This window comes from Lipotes vexillifer, unplaced genomic scaffold (assembly GCF_000442215.2).
Source record: "Lipotes vexillifer unplaced genomic scaffold, Lipotes_vexillifer_v1.1 scaffold1696, whole genome shotgun sequence".
NCBI classification, from domain to species: domain Eukaryota; kingdom Metazoa; phylum Chordata; class Mammalia; order Artiodactyla; family Lipotidae; genus Lipotes; species Lipotes vexillifer.
The window spans coordinates 208,167-232,573 of NW_006788411.1; the positions used below are offsets into that span (position 1 = coordinate 208,167).

General features: G+C 39.4%; 1 protein-coding gene and 1 non-coding gene across 2 annotated transcripts in view; one reads left to right on the forward strand and one right to left on the reverse strand.

The window, feature by feature from the left end:
* TAF1 (TATA-box binding protein associated factor 1) overlaps positions 1-24,407 on the reverse strand; it is a gene marked incomplete at its 5' end in the record, with an annotated part of 74,130 nt that overhangs the window by 21,434 nt on the left and 28,289 nt on the right. The window contains 9 exons of the mRNA XM_007461589.1: positions 11,161-11,245; positions 11,324-11,416; positions 13,187-13,309; positions 14,394-14,461; positions 18,040-18,217; positions 18,503-18,601; positions 18,817-18,925; positions 22,010-22,221; positions 23,514-23,679. Coding sequence (XP_007461651.1) covers positions 11,161-11,245; positions 11,324-11,416; positions 13,187-13,309; positions 14,394-14,461; positions 18,040-18,217; positions 18,503-18,601; positions 18,817-18,925; positions 22,010-22,221; positions 23,514-23,679 — 1,133 coding nt within the window. The remainder of the gene's footprint in view (positions 1-11,160; positions 11,246-11,323; positions 11,417-13,186; positions 13,310-14,393; positions 14,462-18,039; positions 18,218-18,502; positions 18,602-18,816; positions 18,926-22,009; positions 22,222-23,513; positions 23,680-24,407) is intronic.
* TRNAE-CUC (transfer RNA glutamic acid (anticodon CUC)) lies at positions 22,626-22,698 on the forward strand. Its single transcript has one exon. It is a non-coding gene; the product is annotated as a tRNA-Glu (tRNA).

A 24,407-nucleotide genomic window follows, 5' to 3' on the forward strand; every position in this document is an offset into this window, starting at 1 on the left:
CCCCAGAATAAGTTGAGAGTCATCAGGGAAGAGATAGTAATTAAAGTTGTAGGAACAGGCAGAAGGAACATTCAGTAAAGGAGATTGAAAAGGAATGGTCAAAGAGGTAGTAGGAAAGTAAGAGCTGAAAGTTGTTATGAAGCCAATCATACTAAAGTTTCAAGGAAGAAATAGTCAGTAATGTCAAATACTGGGGTGAGATCAAGATAAGGAGTTGAAAAGTGCCCACTATACCAGGCAATTATGTAATACTGTTCACTTGGTATGCCAGGCAGGGTAGAACCAGATTAAAGCTAAGTGAGGCATGAATGGCAGGTAAAGAATACGAGAGAGATGTTACATATTCGTTTAAAAAAAAAAAGAAATCCTCATCCATGCTACAATATGGATGGTTGAACCTTGGAAACATTATGCAAAGTGAAATACAAGCCAGACACAAAAGGACAAATATTCTATGTACTGTATGATTCCATTCATATGAGGTACCTAGAAGAGGCAAATTCACAGACAGAAAGTAGAATAGAGGTTACCAAGAACTGAGGGAATGGGAGAATGTGGTTACTGTTTAATGGGTACTGAGTTTCTGTCTGGGATGATGAAAAGGTTCTGGAAATGGATAGTGGTGATGGTTGCACAACACTGTGAGTGTACTTAATGCCACTGAATTGTAAACTTAAAAATGGTTAAAAAAGGTTAATTTTTATGTTGTGTAGATTTTACCATTTTTACGATCAAAAGAGATTTTATTCTCTTCAATGATGTGAGAGACTTAACCTATATGTAGGAATACTTATACCTTGGCCCCAATCTAAGGAGAGTCACTGACAGAAAAAAAGAAAACCTTAACATTTATTAATGGCCAAACTTAGAGTAGTCTCAAGGACAGACTTAGAAACTAGTATACAGAAATACTTTAAGCATTATATTAACCCATGAACAATACTACTACTGATTGAAACCTTTAGATTTAATAATCATTTTGGGGGCGGGGAGCACATGTACAACAGAAGCAAAACTTTTAAATTAACTAGGAATAGGGACTTCCCTGGTGGCGCAGTGGTTAAGAATCCGCCTGCCAATGCAGGGGAAAGGAGTTCGATCCCTGGTCCGGAAGAGCCCACATGCCGTGGAGCAACTAAGCCTGTGCGCCATGACTACCTGAGCCCACACACCGCAACTACTGAAGCCCACGGGCCTAGAGCCCGTGCTCTGCAACGAGAGAAGCCACTGCAATAAGAAGTCTGCACACCGCAATGAAGAGTAGCCCCTGCTCGCTGCAACTAGAGAAAGTCCACGTGCAGCAACAAAGACCCAACGCAGCCAAAATTAAAATAAATTTATTAATTAATTAGGGAAAAACTCAACAAGAAAAAAGTAGGTGCTCAATAGCAACAAAAACTATAAAACATATAGAAATAAACAAAAGATGCCTAGAAATTATACAAAAAACCTAGAAGTCTTTGCTGCGGGAGGTAAAAGAAAATTTGAATAAATGAAGAAACATGAGCTCCTAGATGAAGAAGCATATTATTATAAAGATATACACTCTCTTCAAATTAATCCACAAATTAAAATGTCAATATTATCTACCTACCTACCTATCTATTTATGGACAAGATAGAATCTAACAAAAATGATCCTAGAGTGTATTTAGGATACTTGGGTGAAGACAGTCTAGCAGAGGAATTTAAAATGATGAAGTCTGAATGATGATCACAGTGATACTATCTGGTGGTAACAGTGCAGATTGGATAAACAAACACATAAAACAAAATAGAAAGCTCCAAAATAGGTTCAGGAATATATATAAGAATTTAGTATATGATAAAGGTGGTATTTTGTACTAATGTAGAAAAGGACAGACTATTCCATAAATACAACTTGAACACTTTGGCTAATCCTTTGGAAGAGAAAATAAGTTAGATATTTACCTTATACCTCAGATTCTATTTTTAAAAATCAATAAACATTCAAATGTTTAAAATGTTATAAGTATTAGAAAAAAATACAGTTGGATATCTTGGGGGTAGGGAAGGTCTCTTAAACAATTATACCAAAGATAGAAATCATAAAGGCAAAGACTGATAAATGTAACTACATAAAAATGAAGTTTCTATATGTCAGAAAATACCATAAACCTAAAAGACCTCTGGGCATGATAGAGTAACTGCTATTGGACTAGTCTTCCCACTGTAACCAGAAAACTGGAAAAAACACATGAAACAACTGTTTCCAACCAGGAAGTATAGGACTGTGATTCTTGAGAGAAAGGAAATAAAGGAAGTGAGCCCTGTAGTTTGTCCTTGGCTTTCTGCCGAACCCAAGAAAAGCACAGCAGTCTCGCTAAGCCAGAGCCAGATAGTGGAGTCTGAGGAAGCTAAAACAGCTGTAAACTGCAGGACAGATCTGGAGAGAAGAGAACTCCACAGAAAAATAACCTAAGATCTTCAGAAAGGCTCTCTTGAGTCTTCAGCTGAATACTAAGCTGCACGTGTACATGACGCAACTCCGGAAAGAGTCCTATAAGCAGAACTATTAGAGCTCACACAGGGTTGGGAATTACTCAAACAAAAGTGTAGGAAAAAACTACCCTAGAGATTTTTTGGGTAAATTTACTTTTTATCTAATCTTGATTGTAGGGTCCCACTGAGCATTCTAAAACATCAGGAACTCAGATTTTATGATGTATCATCTACTTATCGTAGGTAAGATGGCTTCTTCTTGGAGTTGACTTTTTGGTTTGAAGAACACCGAAGGAGGAACTTGCTAGGGAAGTCTTTGGGAAAAGGGATTTCATCATGAATAGCTCGGCATCATCTATTGGTACAGACTATGCAGTTTACCTTAAATTTAAATCAAATGTTAAGTATTAAGGCCTCTGCCAACGATTTAAGACTTTGTGGCTTTGTTAAGACCAGTAAAAAATGTGGGCTGTGTTTTTCAGACAGGATTTCTTTATCTGTATGACTCTCTCACTGACATGGAATGCTGTGTGCCTTTTAAGACTATTGCAAATAGTTCCAATCCCAAGTTTTGGGTTTCCTTGATTATTAACGTTCCTTCAAATGTAATTTGAACATGAACAGAGGCTCTGAGATTGATTCAGTACCTATGTGGTATCTGGAAGGCCTAAAGGCCTAAACTCCAATATCAGTGTGTAGTCCATCACCACCACCTCAAGTACAAGACCGTGTCCTCCAATGTGTACTGCATACTTCCAGATGCAGCTTCACCTGGAGTATTACTTATCTTCCACTTGTTGCCCGATAACCTTAGTGTTAAGCATTCTAGCTCTGTACAATATAGCTCATGTGTCATATACATGATAGTACAGGATAAGTCAATGAAGGTATATAAAATGCTATGGAAATATGCCACTATGCAGTGATATTATGTGTGAAGGATCTGAATGGAGTCAAAATAATGTTAACTAGAGATACCATTCTACTAATTTTGGTTAGTAAAATTTTTTGAAATAAAAATTTTAAAGCAGGAAATAGATTCCACATGGACTTTGTTACTATTATATATATTTATGTATATATAAATATATACATATATATACATATACATATACATATACATATATATATATATTTGCGATACGTGGGCCTCTCCCGCTGTGGAGCACAGGCTCCGGACGCGCAGGCTCAGCAGCCATGGCCCACGGGCCCAGCCGCTCCGCGGCACGCGGGATCCTCCCGGACCAGGGTACGAACCCGTGTCCCCTGCATTGGCAGGCGGACTCCCAACCACTGCGCCACCAGGGAAGCCCCTGTTACTGTTAATTAGAAACAGAGGCAGGTTCGTATCTGGCCAAACCAACACAGTTTTAAACAAAAGTATTATTCTGTGTATAGTACCCGATGGTAGGAAACATATGTGCCTTCAACTCCATGATGGGTGTCCTTTTAGTATAAAAAATGTTGACATTTCTTATCTCATGACACCCTTACAGCCCTATTCAGAGGTTTCTTACACTCTCACCCACTGGTTAAGGATGGGGGGAAGACAGCGTTCCAGGCTGTCCACTGCTACTACCAAATTATTATTTACTTCCCCTTGGGGAAAAGAAAAAAATCCCTCCTACTTTGAGGCTTGTTCTCTACTATGCCAGAGGTTGAAAACCAGCTGCCTTGGAGCCAGATTTGGCCTGCAGATAGATGTTTTTATTTGGCTTGTACAGTTAAAAAAATTTTTTAACAATTTGCAAATATGTAAAAATTGGGAAATGTCATACACACACAAATCCAGATTTTCAGCTTCTCCTGAAAAATTAAGATACCTAGTGACACTGTATACTCATCTCCTTAGGAAAACAATCAGATGTAGTAAAGTACAAGCCTCTTTAGATGGAATATGTACTCTTCCAGTTTACCACAATCCACACCTGGCCCACCTCACTCATTTACATTACTTGCCTGGCCCCTATAGGCCACTTGAGTCTGAGATCTTTGCTCTTCACCTTTACTCACCATCATTAGTCTACTCACATTCACCAAGGACTTGCACACCTGGCACAATCTTCTTGGCTCCAAATTCCTCCCCATCATGGTGGGTTACTCTAACATTCACATGTACCACCCATCCAAAATCCTTGCAAATCCTCATGCCAATGGTTCGCACCTCCACTCCAGCCAAACATATCCACGACTATATCCAGAATGTTGTCTTTACTAAAAACTGCTTTACCTCTGAAAGTTTCAATGCCAACATCCTACACTTCCTTATCACAGCCTTGTATCTGTCTAGTTTTTTCATTCCCTCTCTCTGATCTCAAGGAAACTTGCATCCCCATTAACTCCTGTCTCTATCAAGCCTCTCCTGGCTTTAGTTCAAAAACTAAGGCAATGTGTAGCAGTATACTGAAGAAAGCTATAGGACCACTGTTATTTATCTTTCTTCTTCAGCAGTTTTACTTGAAGATGGAGGTGAGTGTGGGGGAGGGGAAGATATAAAATAATTTGGTAGAAATTTGAAACATGTTAAAGTACAAAGAGATTTCGCCTAATACAAAATCAGTATAAATTTAAAAGATAAAACATGAATTGCCAAAGAAATTTCAAGCTTTTGTAGAGCTGCTTTGGGATACTCCCCCCAAACTAGAGGCTATGTAGTCATAATCCTCTGCTATAAAGGGACCTTTGGTGACAAAGTTTGAGAAGCTCAACCATCAACTTTTTTTTTTCTTGCTAACACTGTCAATTCCACATCTTTGTGACACATCCAGAAACAAAATCCCAATCCTGAATCAATTCTACCATCTGCCTTGTTTCCTCATGTGGTTTGATGAGCACTGACAAGTTACCCAACTGTGCCAATTGATGCTGTTATAAAGATGAATGATCTCCAACTTCAGCTGGACCCTCAAAGGCTGCTCAATATTTCTGAAATGTCTCTAAGTCAGCTCCTTTTCAAATTTCCTATAACAGATAATTCAAACCCTTATCTACATTTCTCTTCAAATTCTCTCTCCCACCACCTCACCCACTCTTAGCAAAAGACCTCATTTGCTACTCTGCAGAGAAAATGAGGCTACTGGGCAGAAACTTTCTCAATGTTTATATTCCCATTCTCATAGGGATCTTATCTTATATTCTTATTTTTCTTCTCTTTCACCTATACAAACATCCCCTCTGTCCAACTGCCTTCGTCCCCTCCAAAACATTGATTACAGTCTTCCGTCTTCCCTTCATGGGCAAATTTCAGTCTCCACTTAATTCTCACTCATTTATATCCTCTGTAGTCTGGCTTTTGATTCTACCACTGCACTGAAATAGCTCTTCTAATGACCGTTCTCTTTGGTCTTCTCTGTAGCACTTGACCTGTTGGCCATTTTCCTCTTCTCTTGGTTTCCAGGACATTACTCTCCTCTGGTTTTCCTTCTTTCATTCTGGTCACTTCTCAGTATTCTCCACCTGATCCCTTAAATGTTGATTTGGTATTTGTCGAGTATATTCTCATGCTACATTCTCTCTTAACAGTGGGTCTTAACTTTTTGAGTCACATACAACTTTGGTAATATGATAAAGCTATGGTCTGAAAAACATACAACCATATTTCACCTACAGCATCAGGGGGTTCAAGGAATGTACCCTACTCCCTATTTGAGCTCATCTACTTATATTTTTATATGCTGATGATTTGAAAAAAATATCCATATGTACAAATAGTACAGACTTCTCTTCTGAGCTTTGGACCTCTATATAGCTAACTACCTACTGAAAGTCTTCACTTGGATGTCCTACCTTAATACAATATAGCCCAAATTGAACTCTACCACTTTTCTCCAAAACCACTCCTCCTATATTTCCTATTATAGTCAGCCCTCTGTATCCACAGGTTTTGCAACCATGGAAATCAACCAACTGTAGGTCGAAAATATTTGCAAAAAAAAATTCCAGAAAGTTCCGAAGAGCAAAACTTGATTTTTCTGCACACTGGCAACTATTTACATTGTATTTATAACTACTTACACAGCATTTACATTGTATTGGGTATTGTAGGTAATCTAGAGATGATTTAAAGTATATGGGAGGATGTGTGTAGGTTATATGCGAATACTATGCCATTTTATATAAGTGACTTGAGCATCTGCAGATTTTGGTATCCATGGGAGTCATGGAACCAATCCCCTGCAGATATCAAGGGACAACTGTATTAGTCAATGACACCACCAGTTTGCCCAAGTCAGAATTCTGAATGTCATCTGACTTATCCATCCTTCCAAAAAACGGAAATTTCTTTATTTTTAATTACAAAAGTATTTCATGCTCAATTAAAAAAATTCAAACACCTAAGTACAAAAAAGTATAAAGTGAAGATTATCCTCCACCTCTCCCTTTAGTAATTTTACTCTATGTCAACAATTGAACAAAATAGTGATGGAGCCCTTTAGATGGGGGATGTGATGTGCTCTCCAGTTCATCCATTCCTACTGAGCCTGTTTTACTCATTTATGTTACCTGTTGGGCCTCCACAGGATCTGAATTTGCAACTCCTTCTGTAAATACTGTTGAGTGATCTAGATTTCAAGAGTACGTATCTTGGATATATTTTGATATCAGCATATGTAAGGTACAGCTTTATTTGTTGGCTAATCTACCATTCTGATGGCTAAACAGTATTCGATCATATAGATGTACTGTAATTTAACTAATCTCCTATTGTTGGATATTTAGAATCCTCCTATATCTTTGCAATTACAAACAATGTTGCAATTACAAACATATGTACATTTGTATGTATGCCTTTGCAAACCTGTGTGGAGTATTCCTTTGAGATGAACTTGCTTAGTCAAAGGGAATACACATTTACAGTCCTCTAAAAAGTTTGTACTGATTTATGTTCTCACCAAGAGCATAAGAGTACTTGGCATCATTTTGAATTCTCCCTGTCCTTTACCCATACCCTCAACTTCCATTTATGAAGGTATCAATCCTACTTCCTCAATATCTCTACCATCCGTCCCCATCTTTCCATTCTTATTGCTACTTAACTTAGTTCAAGCTCTCAGTACTTTTAACTTGGACTGTTGCCAATAGTTTCTTTACTGGTCTCCATATTTCATTTCCCCTCCTATCTATAGATAGCTTCCAGAACGATCTTACTAAAATACCTGTTATGGTGGTATGTCCTTTTAAAGGCATACTAGGCCTTTCATGACTTGGCCCCATCTAATTTTAAAAACTAATCTCTTAACACCAAAACTAGCTCCCACTATGCACCCTAGCCAAACTCAATTATTTGCACTGCCCTATCCAAGGCACTCTTATCTTTTTAGCATTTGCACTATCTACCTGGAGCTTCTTCCCCACCCTTCTCCACTTGACTATTTTTGCTTGGCACAGCAGGTGCTCACTAAAGAATTAGCTACAATAATCGTCATCCTTCAAAATTTAGCTCAAAAATCACCTCCCCATGAAAGAGTTTCCTGCCTTCCATACCAGTAGAAAACTTGGAAAACATACAAAAGATGAAAATGAAGACAATCATAACCTTATATCTCAGAAATAATCACTTATCATCAGCACGTCTTTTTTCTATGTATCTTTTCTTAAAAGCATAACTGAGATGACATAAAGTTATGTTCTGCTTTTCTCACTTAACATTGTAAGCACTTTTGTCATTAGCTTGTTTTTTTTTAACACCTTTATTGGAGTATAACTGCTTTACAATGGTGTGTTACTTTGTTTTATAACAAAAAATATGGAACGCTTCATGAATTTGCATGTCATCCTTGTGCACAGGCCATGCTAATCTTCACTGTATCACTCCAATTTTAGTATATGTGCTGCCGAAGTGAGCACTGCCATTAGTTTTTAAAATAAGCTTTCAATCTTTACACAGTAATCCATCATACAGGTGGCACAATAACTAGTCATTCCCTTTACATTAACCATTCAGGTTATTTCTAATTAATATACATGACATTATCATGAACAGCTTTGTCTGTATCTCTGATTAGGATAGATTATCCTAACACATGCTAAGCACTTACATGCATTATTTTATTTAATCCTCACGATAGCCCTCTGAGGAGGGTATTATTATTTTCCCCATTTTACAGAAAAAAAAGCAGAGTCTAAGTTACTTGTCCAAAGTCACAGTGCTATGAAGTGGTAGGGCCAATATTCAAATTCAAGTCTACCTGACTATAAAGTCTGTTCACTTAACAATTTTTAAGTCTCAATGCTGTCAAAGAGCTTTCTAAAAATTGTCTAACAATGTTACACTGCCAACAGCATATGTGAGAGTACCTGTCTCACTAGCATTTTGAATACTTTCATTAAAAAAGAAATTGGAAAAAAAAAAAGAAATTGAGCTCATCTAATAGGCAAAAAAATGGTCTGTTTCAATTTGCATTTCTTTGATTACTAGGTACAACTGAATATTCATTTTCATTTGGTATTTAACTTTTGTCTTCTGTGATTTGTCCATCTGCCCTCTTCTCATTTCAATTAGCATCTTCTGGGTTTTTCTTGTTGTCTTACGTAAGCTCCTCATAAATCTGCCCTCTATCTTCAGGCAGCCATTACCAGGCCAAGCATCCTCTCTGTAACACTCTTGCTTGCTTATTACTTGTTATACTCATTTTTAGACACCTGTGAGCCTGCCAACTTCTATTACCAGAATTTTGGCTGATTAGCTTTAGGTGTTTTCAGGAGACAATAATGGAGAAATAAATGACCTGACAGAGGTCATTTCCACTTTCCAATCAGCAATAAGAAGGGCACAAGGGACAATGCAGATTCTTTTAATGCAACCCAGACGGAACAAAAATGGAAGGCTCATCTCCTACAACTTCTCTCTTTTTTAAAATTTATTTTATTTATTTATTTTTGGCTGTGTTGGGTCTTCGCTGCTGCGCACGGGCTTTTCTCTAGGTGCAGCGAGTGGGGGCTACTCTTCGTTGTGGTGTGTGGGCTTCTCATTGCAGTGGCTTCTCTTGCTGTGGAGCACGGGCTCTAGGCGTGTGGGCTTCAGTAGTTGTGGCTCACGGGCTCTAGAGCACAAGCTCAGTAGTTGTGGCACACGGGCTTAGTTGCTCCACGGCATGGGGGATCTTCCCGGACCAGGGATTGAACCCGTGTCCCCTGCATTGGCAGGCGGATTCTCAACCACTGCGCCACCAGGGAAGCCCTCCTACCACTTCTCTTAATGAAATATATAGGTTCTAGTCAAGTACAGTTCCTTGAACTTACCCTGTTCTTTCATTCCTCCATGATATTCTATTCTCTAAACCCAGAATACCCATTTCCTCATCTGTCGTTCTGGTTGTCCCCTCCATCACCTCCTCTCTCTAATTCTCTGTCCCTTCTATCTGGCAAACTTAACAGCCACACTACTTGGGTTCCTGAATATTGTGGAGAAAAGTCATACAGTCAGGTGGATTTTTAGCTGAGACCTCAGTATGCTAGGCAATTCTCTCAAATGCCCTTAGCTCCCTCTTCTGTTTTGCTTCAGGAGTTATTTGGGATTGTCATTTTGCTGCCTAATTCTTTCAACGTTTTTCCATTTAGGATAATGCAAAAGCTCTTAAGTATAACATATGGCATACACTAGGCCCTCTTATGATCTGACACCTGTCTACTTCTCTATATATAACCAGTCATCCATCAACATGTACACTTAACTGCAACCCCAGTAACTTGTTTCTTAAACCCAAGATGTAATTTCAGATCTCTGTGCCTTCACATATTGCTGTTCTCCCTGCCTAGAATGCTTTCTCCTCATTTTTTGGTTAGCAAACTCCATTGATCCTTTAGAACTCAGCTTAAGAAAACTCTCTTCCAGAAAGCTTCCTCTAATCCCACTCTGACTTAGATATCCTGTTCCTATTTTCCTTTGGCACTCTGTGAATGCATCTAGCATAATACTTAAGTTCTGTAATTTTTCTTTTCTGTTTTCCCAACTAAACTATAACCAATTTGGAGGCAGAGAACATATCTAATTTGACTTTATATTTGTAACATCTATCAGTGCCAGCACATATTAGGTGCTCAACTGATGTTTACTTAAGTGAGCCATTCAAAACTTAACTGTATTAACTTGTTTATGAAGCCTTCCCTAACCCTTAGGTGAAGGTGTTCCTTCCTCTCCTCTAGAGCACTTTGTACATCCTTCTAATATAGCCCTTGCCAAGCTGCATTTTAACTGTTTCTCTTCACTGACCTGAGGACAATGATGTCTTTCCCACTAGTAGATTAAGTAGCTAGCACAGCACCTGAGATACATTATGCAATCATTTCATATATTGAGCAAAAACTCCATGCTCTGAGGAAGCACACCATGGTCTATATTTAACACATTTCCCTAAGCCCCATCTAAGGGCCTGGGGCCTAGGTGAGTTTTTACATCTCATGGAAAGCAGTGATGGCCCAAAGTAATATCCATTTGATTTTTATTCTCATCTCATTTTTCGGTGCTTTCCAAAGTTTAGAAAATAAATATACATTGTTTTTTCATCATTAAACGTTATTAGCAAACTTTACAGAACACACTAAAGTACGTGCCTGTTTTTAAAAAAATGCAGAGTAAGTCACATGACTGATTCTGCTATCATGGCTCAAGGCTGCTTTATGCACTTAAATTTTAATAATGCTAACTAATGTTGGATGGATATATTGACGGAAAGAGAAAAAAAGGAGAAATACCCACCATTGTATTTAACACTGTTGGCCAGAATAAGGTTGACATCGTCTAGAAAGCTCTCCCGACTCTGATACTTGTGCTTGGAGATATTCTGTGATTAAAAGAATCAGGGACTCAGATACACAAAGTTACTTGATTCCCACAAGACATTTTAGACCAAATCACTCACCTTACGTATGGTCTCTAAATCCATTGGACTGACAATCACTTTGTAATAATCTGGAACAAACTTCTTATTAACTGGGTGATGAAATGGCCAAGACTAGCAAAAAGAAAACATGAGAAATTAAATGGAAACCATTTTTTATACCATACCAGAGATTCTCAAACTTCACTGGGTCACAAATATTCTTAAGACTCCGACAAAAGCTATGGATCCTTTTCCCAGAAAGACACATAATCATACAAAACTCTGCATATAATTTAAGGGGATTCCTTTATGGGTTCATGTGCCCTGGTAGGGTAAGGACCCCTGCTCTATATTCACAATTAAAATCTCTCATTCCCTTGTCCCATGCAGAAGGTTTATAGCAGGGGTTCCCAACCCCTGGGCCATGGACCGGTACCAGCCCGTGGCCTGTTAGGAACCGGGCCGCACAGCAAGAGGTGAGTGGCAGGCAGGCGAGCGAGCGAGTGAAGCTTCATCTGTATTTACAGCCGTTCCCCATCGCTCGCATTACCGCCTGAGCTCAACTCCTGTCAGATCAGCAGTGGCATTAGATTCTCACAGGAGTGTGAACCCTACTGGGAACTGGCGCATGTGAGGAATCTAGGTTGCATGCTCCTTATGAGAATCTAATGCCTGATGATCTGAGGTGGAGCTGAGGTGATAATGCTAGCGCTGGGGAGTGTCTGCAAATACAGATTAGCAGATGATAATTAATGATAATTAGCAGAGAGGTTTGACTGCACAGAGACCATAATAAATCAATTGCTTGCAGATGCATATCAAAACCCTATCAGTGAGTGGCAAGTGAAAACAAGTTCAGGCCTCCCACTGATTCTATATCACGATGAGTTGTGTAATTATTTCATTATACATTACAATGTAATAATAGAAATAAAATGCACAATAAATGTAATGCGCTTGAATCATCCTGAAACCATCCCCCACCCACCATCCATGGAAAAATTGTCTTCCACAAAACCAGTCCCTGGTGCCAAAAAGATTGGGGACCACTGGTTTATAGCGTTACTGCATACACAACATATGCCTACAACACAAAAGGAAACTCAGTTCAGAATTCCCTAGGGAGTATCGATACAAAGAACCAACATGGTACCCCTGCCATAAAGTTGCAAGACAAAAAATGAAACAAAAAACAACAAACGCGGGACTTCCCTGGTGGCACAGTGGTTAAGAATCCGCCTGCCAATGCAGGGGACATGGGTTCGAGCCCTAGTCTGGGAAGATCCCACATGCCTCGGAGCAACTAAGCCTGTGAGCCACAAGTACTGAGCCTGCACTCTAGGGCCTGCGTGCCACAACTACTGAGCCCGTGTGCCGCAACTACTGAGGCCCACATGCCTAGAGCCTGTGCTCCACAAGAGAAACCACCGCAATGAGAAGCCTGCACACTGCAACGAAGAGTAGCCCCTGCTCACTGCAACTAGAGAAAGCCCACATGCAGCAGCAAAGACCCAACGCAGCCAAAAATAAATAAAGAAAAGAAAACAAAAAAAGACAATGAATGCTGGGTAATTATCAAACTCTCATTTGTTAAGAAGCACCTCTAAATCCAAAACCTCCCATTAGCTGGCATCCTAACTTCTCTCCAGGGCTATTCAGGAGCATTAAAATACTGAATGTCAACAACAGGTATAAAGAACCTCTCTATATCACAGATTCCTGGCCTCTTTGATTTCAATGATAATGCACTCATACAGCAAAATAGTTTCTTTTTAAAATTATATAGCAGTTTGAATTGACAAACACCACACTCCAGACTCCCCAACATACACATGCACACATCCTTTCACCCTTTCCTCTCCCCTGTACTATCTTCACAATATTTAACACACAGACACTTACATCTGGAACTGCCATCATTTTCTGGGTGACAATGTTGTCCAGAATAAAAGAAAATGCCACTTGGTCATCATCATCCAGCAAGGGGTTGATAGCTTTCTCTAAACGAGCCAATTTGTCTTCTTTCTGACATGAAACAAAGCAAAGGAAAGGCAGAGGTTTCCCTGAGGTATAATCACCATAGAGTATTAAGGATAATTTAAGGTTCAGTTGTCTATTGCCCTTGTCCCAAAAAGTCTAACTTTGAATTGTGGCCTATTCAGTTCCAGACAAAAAGTCCAGATAAGAGAAATAATATTCCAGTAAAAGGATCAAAAGAGATGTACTGACCAATTCCTTTAGATATTCTATCTTCTATTCTTGTAGATCATCAAAAATATACATCCCTGGGCATCAATAGCTTAGCTCCCACAACAAAAACATCTTCACCAAATTAAGTTTTAATATTAGACTGCTTTTGCCATAAAACTATTGCTGAAAACACAACACGTATTGTTGAGTAGTGGCTTTTGTGTAAGGGAATCTAACCCAACAACTTAATTTTAGGCTGTACTAGGAAAAAGTTTGTGTGTCAACTGCTCCATATCCTCATCCACTAAAACTCAGTCTTTTGTTTTTTTAAGTCTTTAAATTTTAGTCTTTCTAAGGGAGGTATGCAGTGTTAACTAATGATGGTTTAAATTTTTATCTCCCCAATGATCAATCAAGTTGAGAATCTTTTCATGTTTACTGGCCATTTGGTTATCCTCTTTTATGAAATTTCTACTACAATATTAACATCCATTATACTTATATTTTTTAAGCCTATTAAGGTGCCATTTTTTTTGTTGTTAAGAAGATGAAATACAGATAGATTATCTTTTAAAAATTAAAACTTCTCCCTGCCAAAACAGTCTCTTAGCTTCAGCTGACTTCCTGGGAAGTCAATTTCCTAAGAGTTATATGGATTTTATATTTTAATCGTAGCCCTACTATTTAATAGCCATGATGCCCAAGACAAATTAGTTTCTTCTGTGGACCTCAGTCTTTCCATCTACAAAAGGGAGGGATTAGACTACATGATTTCTAAGGTCCCCTCTAGACTCTAACATACAAAAAACCTGCTACTCCCTCATTTCTCTACTCTTCCTTCTGTTACATTCCCTACTTCCTCAATACTGGTACCTGCCAGCTTCATTCTATTGCTTTTCTCTCATTTTAAATGTCTTACCTCTTTAAGTTTTTCATCACAGAGATCCAGCATGGATTGAGAGATCTGGGTCAATGAGTGCTTCGGCCCTAGATTACAGAGGAACAATAAAAGAGATGGGACCACTAAAAATGGAAGGCAAGGGCTTCCCTGGTGGCGCAGTGGTTGAGAGTCCGCCTGCTGATGCAGGTGACATGGGTTCGTGCCCCAGTCCAGGAAGATCCCACATGCCGCAAAGCGGCTAAGCCCGTGAGCCGTGGCCGCCGAGCCTGCGCATCCGCAACGGGAGAGGCCACAACAGTGAGAGGCCCGCGTACCGCAAAAAAAAAAAAAAAAAAAAAAAAAAAAAAAGGGAGGCAAGAGCTACCAACACCTCTCCAGACTTTTAACTCATTTACTTAATCACCTAATATGTGCCAGGCACCAGCCTAGCTGCTGGGTTAGACAGATGTATCAGTCTTATCTCCATTTTTCAGTGTCTAACACATAGCAGATGCACAATATGGATGAATAAACTAATTTTAACTCTCTCCCTTATTTGTGTATATCCATACATAGCGGTACTACTGTCGATACTGCTGCCTTTAATACCTTGAAAATAAAACTATGGATGGGGAATGACAATTTGTTTAAGGATGGCTAAAGAGACCCATGAATGATTTATAATCTTTCCAGACTCAGCATACAAAATTTGTGACTGCAATTTTTGTTTGCAGAACTCATGGTTTGTGATGTCCACCCAACATACGGCTAATCCAAAGCCTTTGTCAGAAAAGAATCTCCTCTCCACCCCACCTCAGACTATTACTTTAGTTTCCCTGAAATCCGTAACAAGAGCTTCACAGAATCCTCCAACTATCTCCTACATTCCCTGCTTATGGCTACCCTAATTTAAGCTCATCATAGGGATAGTGAAAACATTTTCATGTAAAAAAACAGTAATTCTGGCTAATTCCTTTCAGTATATTTTCTGATCTTCCTCTGTCAATTCTTTCGTGTAAGTGCTCCCCAGAGCCTAAAACTCAGCTCTTTTCTCAGCTACTTATTAATTAATTAACAGGGATTTGTTTATTCATTCAACAACTGTTTAATGGACTGTCTGTGATGTGTTCAATGTTGAGAATAAAGGGAAAATAAGACACAGTCCCTACCTTAGAGAGTCAAAGAAAATGATATGAAAATAAAACACTGCACGACAGGGTGTAAGTGCTTGAAGTATCTACAGATGAAATGATATGACGTCTGGAAATACAGGCTAAACAATGAACAAGACTGGCCATATATGCTGGTGATTGTGGAACTGGGTGAATAGGTGCACTGAAGTTTATTTACTTTCTCTCTACTTCTGTATATGCCTAACAATTTCCATAATAAAGTTTTTAAAAAGTGAGTGTAAGTGCAAATAGAGGAATACACTGATTACTATGAACTGTGGAGGGGTTGCAACGTGTTTTAAGTTGTTTTACAACAATTAAATCTGAGTACCAGGGAGGAGTAGGGAAGGCTTGTTGTGAATGACAATCAAGCAGTGTTATTAAACAAGAGAAGTCTATCAGGTAGACATTAGGGTTGAAAAACATTCCAGAGGGAGGAAAAAGTATGCAAAAACATGTTAAGTAAGCAAATTCATGGAAACATGAAACAATACATTTCACAACAGGAATCACAAGTAGTTTGGTACAACTGGAATACAGGTAGGTATGTGTGGAGGAGAAATAGGAAATGGAACTTGGAAAGGCAAGAAGGGACATATTACAATGGTCTCATAGGAGATACAAAGGCACTGGAGATTTTAAGCTAGAGAGTAATTTGTCAAATTTGTGTATCAGAAAAAAATACCCTGTCAACAGTGTGAAGAATTAATAAGGCAAGCAGCACAGAGAAAGTCTGGAAGCTATTGCAAGAGGTCAAACAAGAGACAAGGGCTGCAACTAAGATAGTAGCAATGGAGACCAAAAGGAAAGGGATGTATTCCAGCAAAACTTAGACGGTACAATTTATGCAACTTAGTGATCTATGAGTATAGGGCAGGGAGAGTGGAATAACAATGGCCAACATTTCTAGGTTGTACAACTAGACGGACAGCAATACTAGCAATGGTGGCACTACTACTATTATCACTATTATCAGCATTTGAGTATGAGGAAGAAGGAAGATTGAGTTAGAGGGGGATGTGGAGAAAGTCATAACTTAAATTTCCAAATTTTTACGAACACTGCCACCTAAATGACCCACAAGTACCTCAAACTCTGTATTTTCAAAGTCAACTCTTACCTTCCCATTCCCTTCCAAGCTGATTTTTGCTTATGCATTTATCCTCGTCACCTTGAATGACAGTTGGGACTAATAAATTTATTATTCCTTTGTATGTCTGGTACTCTGCTACGCCCTCGGAATACAAAGATGAATAGTCTCTCTAGGAGGTCACAAAGTGATGGGAAAATCAGATATATAAACAATTATATATAACACATAAGAGCTATAAAACTTGATTTAATTGTGTTAGGGGGGCACAGAGGATTGAAAAAATGGGTACTTTGGGCAATCTGAATAAGTCTTTATGAAGAGATGATATGAGTTGGTCTGGAAATATGAAGGGAAATGGAATAAAGGGCACTCTGCAGACAAAGGGCAAAGACTGTACAAAGACATGAAGACATGGTATAGGATATTTAGTTAAATACAACACTGAGCATAGCCAAAGTCTCTATCTATAGTAGGTCTGGGAGCCAGTCTCTATAAATGAGACTAGATAAATGGGTCAGGCCTGCTTGTGAAACGTATTAAAATCTAGGTACTACTATCATCCCATGTGTACAGGTAAGAAAACTGAAGAGGCTATGAGAGGTTAAATAAGTTGTCTAGGGGCTTCTCTGGTGGCGCAGTTGTTGACAGTCCACCTGCCGATGCAGGGGACACAGGTTCGTGCCCCAGTCTGGGAGGACCCCGCGTGCCGCAGAGCGGCTGGGCCTGTGAGCTGTGGCTGCTGAGCCTGCGCTCCGCAACGGGAGGGGCTGCGGCAGTGAGAGGCCTGCCTACCGCGCGCAAAAAAAAAAAAAAAAAAAAAAAAAAGTTGTCTAAGGTAACTCAATTAGTAAGTGGCAGAGCCATAGTTCATACTCTGTCTGTAACCTTAATCCCTACACTAAGGATACAACTGGAAACCAGAAAACTTTATCCCCTAAATGCAGAAGCTATACTGTTTCTTGAACTCTTTAAGACTCAGAAAACAGATTTCTTCCTCCTTGCCTTTCCAGCTTTTGAGCAAAATAGACATATATAACAGCCCCATAACAGATTTGTAGACCAAATCAAAGACAAATATAGTCAACAAGCATATACTCTGCAGGGGTTCCATCCACACTGAATGCCTCTCCCTTCTATTTACTTATAGGCTCACTCCTATCTCTCACTGCTTCTCATGCAATTGTTTCATTTCAACAGATTCTCTAAATTCTCTAGATGATACATAAAAAAGTGGGAATAAAAAGAAGCAATACTTATTAAATGATTAAAATGTACATTACCTGATTTTCATAACCCCAAAATGCACTAATACATTGTAGGTCCTTTCAGTCAGTCCAATCTAGTCTAAATTTAGGACTAGTAAGGGATAAATAAGGATCCGAAAGGTGACCTTTGCAGTCAAAGAACAGGTGATTCTTACCATTGTAGGTTGCACTATTTTTCACAATTAGCTCCAAATGCTCTCTGAACTCTTCCCGAGATGGGTAGAGGCGTTTACGCACATTTTCACGGAGCGTTTGTAAGTCCATTGGTCGGGTGATAATTTTGTAGTAGTCCTTTACAACCTTTGCATTGACTGGAGTGTGGAAAGGGTACGTCTGTGCAAACAAGAGCCAGCACCATCCATGAGCAAAGAACAACTGCCAGACCAATTCTTCAAGACTCTCTCACATCTTACCTCTACCTGGCCGTCAACTCTCAAAGGAATCTCTAGATGGAGCAGGTCTGTTTCCTCTACTAAACTGTTAAAAAATAAATGAAAAACTATATCCCAAAGAATTAGGAGTTCCAGGTTCCTAGGACTATACTCTACTGCCATCTATCTGAAATCACACAGAACAGCCTTGCCATCCATACTGTAGATCTGAATGAAATGAACTCACATTCGGAAGATCTCTCATGTCATTGATGATAGACTCCAAAATGGATGACAACGTCACCATGGGGTCTGTCCGGCGCCGGTGAATGGACTTATGAGGTCTCTAAGGAAAAAAAAGAAATCAGAATGCTTCTTTAGATTAAAAAAAAAATAAACGCAATACATATATATTTTGGAAACCCTGTAATGCACAGTACACGTAATTCTCAGGGCAAGGCCAAAGGGAGAATCTAAGGCTATATCAGGGCCATGGCTTAGAGGGCTGGAGGAATTAATGAGAACCCTATGTGGTCAGAAAGCAGCAATGCCAATACTCACATTTAAATAGTCACAGTGAACAGTGGTTCCAACTCGCCGTTTCTTCTTGGGAGGAAGTTGCTGCTTAGGGAACTTGAGAACCAGAGATTTCCTGCGAACCTCATCGGCACTGCAATCAATAACACTTTCATAGTGTGCAGTCCCTATTTCTAGTCCCCAGAAAAAAAGCAACTACAATGAAAAAGTCCAAAGTACCTGAGCATGAGCCTGGGGAGGAAAAAGCCAAACCAAAGGCCAGACATCCACATTCTAAGGCTTAGATCAGGCAAGGCCTCATAGGATCTCCAAATTAATAAAAAACTAGGCAAGCCACAACTTCACCTCAGTTTCCTATTTGGAAGATAAGGGAACTAGGCTAAAGGAATGTCAAGAATCCTCCCAGCTCCAACATTCTATCTTTGGGTTAAAGGGCTAGGAAATTTAACTTACTCAGAATAGAAACAAGGAAGAAATTAAAGCAGGTTTGAAAAGAAAAACTAATTTGAGTCTCCCTCAATCATTAAAAGCCCACCCACCTTTTTCCTTTCCATCATACGGGATCAAGATACTACATTTTCCTTTTCTAATGTGCTTCAAAACATGACTACTATAGATATTGATAAATTAACGAGGATGGAAAACAACCCTCAAATCTAAACAGAAACAGAAACAAATGAATATAACTGCATATCAAATTAATTAAAAATTATATACTCAAAAAAGAATTCAAATATATTTTGAATAGAATACCCTGACTGTACAACTTCAGTGGCATATAATCCAAGGACAACTAATTACAGAAAACACCTTGAACCTACTGTACAGATTTGTTGTTGGTAGTAGTATTGGTATTGTAATTCTCAAACTATTTTGTAAATATCATAGGACAGAGCAAGATGTTGGGAACCAAAGAAAGGATACAAATATGAAACGGAGGAAGATGAGGAAGAAGCTGTAGATACAATTTGAATTGGAGGTATTGATATGAAGTTGTGATTTACAATATATGTATTTCCTAGTTCTGTCTACTAAGAGCCTAGAAGCAATGACATCTCAGTGGCAATGAGCATACCTAACACCTAGATATTGTTTTCTAAATACCATTCTCCAATAAAAGGAACCAGGAATCCCTGAGAAATGGCTGATTCTGTGTCTGGGACAGGGAAATTTCAAGGATAGCCTGGAACATCTCGTGCCAAAAAGCAAAGAAGTTTTCAAAATTTATAGGGTCATTTCAAAAGGACACAGGTCAGGCTTGAAGGGATCAAATTTGGGACAATCTGGCCATCAAAATTAATAATGATGTTAACAGACTTTAATATATTAAAGTTTCCAAAAGAAAGCATTTCAGAATCTATAGTAATACCCAAACAAAAAAGGGAGGGGGAAGCTCTTTACAGAATGCCAGTTAACGTAGAAAGAATGAAAAGAATTAGAAAAACCACCATTAAGCAACCCCCAATGTAATAACCGAGTTATCAGGTAATGATCATCAATGGATGTTAAAACTATTGAGAGAAAGATTGTTAGCAGGATAGACCGCAGTCCCTTGTGACACCCTGTAGGCAGCCTCTGAGCAGAGGACCTAGCTGAGCTGTGCCCAGACTCCTGACCCATAGAAACTGTGAGATAATAAGTGTATGTTGTTTCAAGCTACTGGAAAAAAAAAAAAAAAAAAAAAAAAGAGTTATTGCAGGGGACACGGGTTTGATCCCTGGTCCGGGAAGATCCCACATGCTGCAGAGCAACTAAGCCCACGAGCCACAACTACTACTGAGCCTGCAGGCCACAACTTTTGAAGCCCACGCCCCCTAGAGCCCATGTGCCACAACTACTGAGCCCGCATGCTGCAACTACTGAAGCCTGCATGCCTAGAGCCTGTGCTCCGCAATAAGAGAAGCCACTGCAACAAGAAGCCCACGCACTGCAATGAACAGTAGCCCCCACTTGCCACAACTAGAGAAAGCCCACGTGCAGCAATGGAGACACAACACAGTCAAAAAAAAATTTTTTTTAAAAACCCAGGATATTCACCCACATATTAATTACAATGGAAAAAACATACCTTTATTATAGAGGAATCTGAGGATTAACACTTTAATAAGATAATCAAAATACTGAGAAAACCTGACGTTATCTGCTTCCTGATGTGGTGCAGAAGGTACATAATACCACCTATGTTGTAATCTTGCAAAAGGCATTTACTCTGAATATAATCAATGCGAAAACAGACAAATCCAGAATGTGGAATATTTTGAGACCACTGGCCTGGACTCTTCAAAACATTCAAAGTCATGAAAACCAAAAAGGTGGAGAGGACAGTTCTAGATTAAGAGAGACTCAAAATACTTAATGTTTGAACTGGAATTGGATCCTGAAGGGGGGTGAGGGGCAGGCAATAAAGGACATTGAGACAACTGGGGAAATTTGAATAAGGACTGAATATTAGATCCTATTGAATTAATGTTAATTTTCTTACGTGTAGTAATAATATCATGTTTGCCACATCTTTATTCTTTACGTGCACTAAAGAATCTGAGTGAAATGCCATGATGCCTAAAACCTCCAAATGTTTCAGCAGAAAATGTATTAGATATATAAAGATGAAACAAATGTGACAAATGTTAACAGCTGGTGAATTAAGAGGAACAACAAACTTTATTATTCCTTCAGCTTTTCTGTAGGTTTGCAATTTTCAAACTAAAAATTTAGGGGAGAATTTTTTTATTTAAAAACTTTTCTACTTGATTATCAAATTCTCTGAGGGCAAGAGACAGATAAGTATAAGCATAGTTTGTCTCCTTAATCTTTTTGGATGGTCCATTATCAGAACATCTGAGATCAGGGACCTTACAAATATTACAAGTGCCTGGAAGTAGAATAAGAAGAGCATCTACTATATGCCAGGCACTAAACTACATTTTTTATACAGTTTCCCTCATTTTACCTTCACAGCTACCGTTTTAAGGGTGATTTTATTTTCTAAATAAGGAAACTAAGACTCAGAAAAGTTAGGTAGCATGCCCAATGGCAAGTGGTGGAGCTTAATGAGTGCTTCACAAGACTAATTTTCATTACTGGCAACAATTAGGGAGGAAAATCCATCAAAGTTCCTATGTCCTCAGTTCCACTTCAGAGAACACATCACATCCACCCCTGCCACCCATCAATACCACCAACCTCCAACAGATCTCTCCCACCTGCTACCTCTTACCTCTCAATTAGCTGTTTCCCTAAGACAATCTTGGTCCCTTCAACCTTGATAAGTTCTTCATTATCATTATGAATGACTGTCTTTTCCAACTCTTCCTCCTGCTCCTCTGTCATGGCAACAGGGTTGGAAGGTGGAGCATTTGTTTGATAATAAAGGGGGCAGAATTTGTTTGTTCTCATGTGCCCAATGGCACCACAAGCCCCACATTTCAGCTGCGAAAGGAAAAGTATTAACATGTCAGAGGTAAGCAGGCTTCGTGTTAGCTTTAAGAAATATACAGAAGGCAGAAAAGAAACAAAGGCAGGCCCAGAACTTTTATTCTAACAGAATCCTTATACGCCTTTCAACCAGAAGGCACTAGACAAAAGTGCATGTATGGAAATGACACATTAAAAACAAAATGAAATCCAGAGACTGAACATTACTTTAAAAACCAAGTGAGGGAGAAAAGGGAGAGGATTTCTACCCCCAATTTAAGTTGTAAACTACAAAAATATTAAATATGCATAAGAAGGGCTACTGGAAGCCCAAGGCTGCATTCAGCCTCACAGGCAGCCAGCATGGGTGTATTCCCAGCCTCAAGGAAAAGGCTCAATGATACCAAGTCTCCGGGAATTCCCTGGTGGTCCAGTGGTTAGGACTCTGTGCTCTCATTGCAGAGGGCCTGGGTTCAACCCCTGGTCAGGGAACTAAGATCCCACAAGCCGTGCAGTGTGGCAACCCCCCCCCCAAAAAAGCCCAAGTCTCCATCTTACTTTTGCAACTGCCCTCAGTTTCATCTGTAAAATGGATCAATATTGTATCATACAATACTTATATCACATGGAAGAAAGAAACATTAAAATACTTAATGACCTCAGTACGTGTTAATAGCAGTTCCCATTTGTTGAGAATTTTACAATTTATAAAGTGCTTCCCATGCATTATATACTTTAACACAACACCAAAGTGAGATAGGTTATCATTTTATAGAAGAGAAAACAGCTTTGGAGAGGTTACGGTCACAGAGCTACTAAATGGCAGAACAAGAACCTGAACCCAGATCTTCTGTTTCCGAGTCCATGGCTCTTTCCACTGTACCACAGTTGCCTCATTTTGTGATGCACGTTGCAGTTACACTGCACAGTAATATCTGGAATCCCACCTAAATTATGCTAAGCAACCTGTACTGTATGATTTTTTCTGTTGCTTCTTTTAATACATGCAATTTAAAAACAAGATGTGTTCATATATGTACATACATGTACACGTTAAAAAAAAATCCACCACGCCTATCTCAACTCACAGAAAATATTTCCAATGGATGAAGTATAAATGACACCCAAAGATACCAGATCAAGTCTGGTGTTGTCAGTACCAGTCACAATGGTATTAATAACACCCAAGTGGCCACATCAATTCAAACTAGTTTTCCACAATACTGCCCTCATTCCCAGTAAGGGAGGATGCCAAAAGCTAAGGGAAAAGGTATGCTTTCTTAGTTATGATCACACCACACACTTACTTTTAGGTCAGGACGCTCCTTCATTTTTTTGGGCTTCTTCTCAGGAGGACCCTTAAGCTTCTCCTTTTCCTGGTTTCGCTTAAGCCGCCTCAGTTGCTCTTGAATCCTCCGCCGTTCTTTTCGCATCTCTTCTCGATGCTGCTCGTCAAAAAGGGCAAATTTGCGACTAAATAATGGGGGAAAAAATCACATATCCATAAGCAAACTTAAACCAAGAACACTGTCCTGATAGCAAACATCTCAGGACTAAAGTAATCCATCAATAATGAAACAAAAGGGGCTACCTGGCATCCCCATCTACCCTGCTCATCATTCTTCCACATGCAGAGGCACCTCTCTCAGAATGAGAAGCCCTGAGGAATCCCTAAGATTTCTGCCAACCAACCAATGAAAATACGAAGGACCCACTGGAACTAAAAACATGCCTTTATTTTGCAGCAAATTTGGCTTTGTTCAAACCCAAAGTCCTAAAGGCAAAATGGTTCCCAATTAACACAGACTTCCTGGGACAACTGTGCAGAATCCTGTCACTAAAACTCAAGCATCGGGAGGAACCAAGATGGCGGAGTAGAAGGACGTGCTCTCACTCCCTCTTGTGAGAACATCAGAATCACAACTAGCTGCTGCTGGACAATCATCGACAGGAAGACACTGGAATTCACCAAAAAAGATACCCCACAACCAAAGACAAAGAAGAAGCCACAATGAGACAGTAGGAGGGGCGCAATCACAGTAAAATCAAATCCCATAACTGTTGGGTGGGTGACTCACAGACTGGCGAACACTTATACCACAGAAGTCAACCCACTGGAGCGAACGTTCTGAGCCCCATGTCAGGATTCCCAACCTGGGGGTCCAGCAACGGGAGGAGGAATTCCTAGAGAATCAGACTTT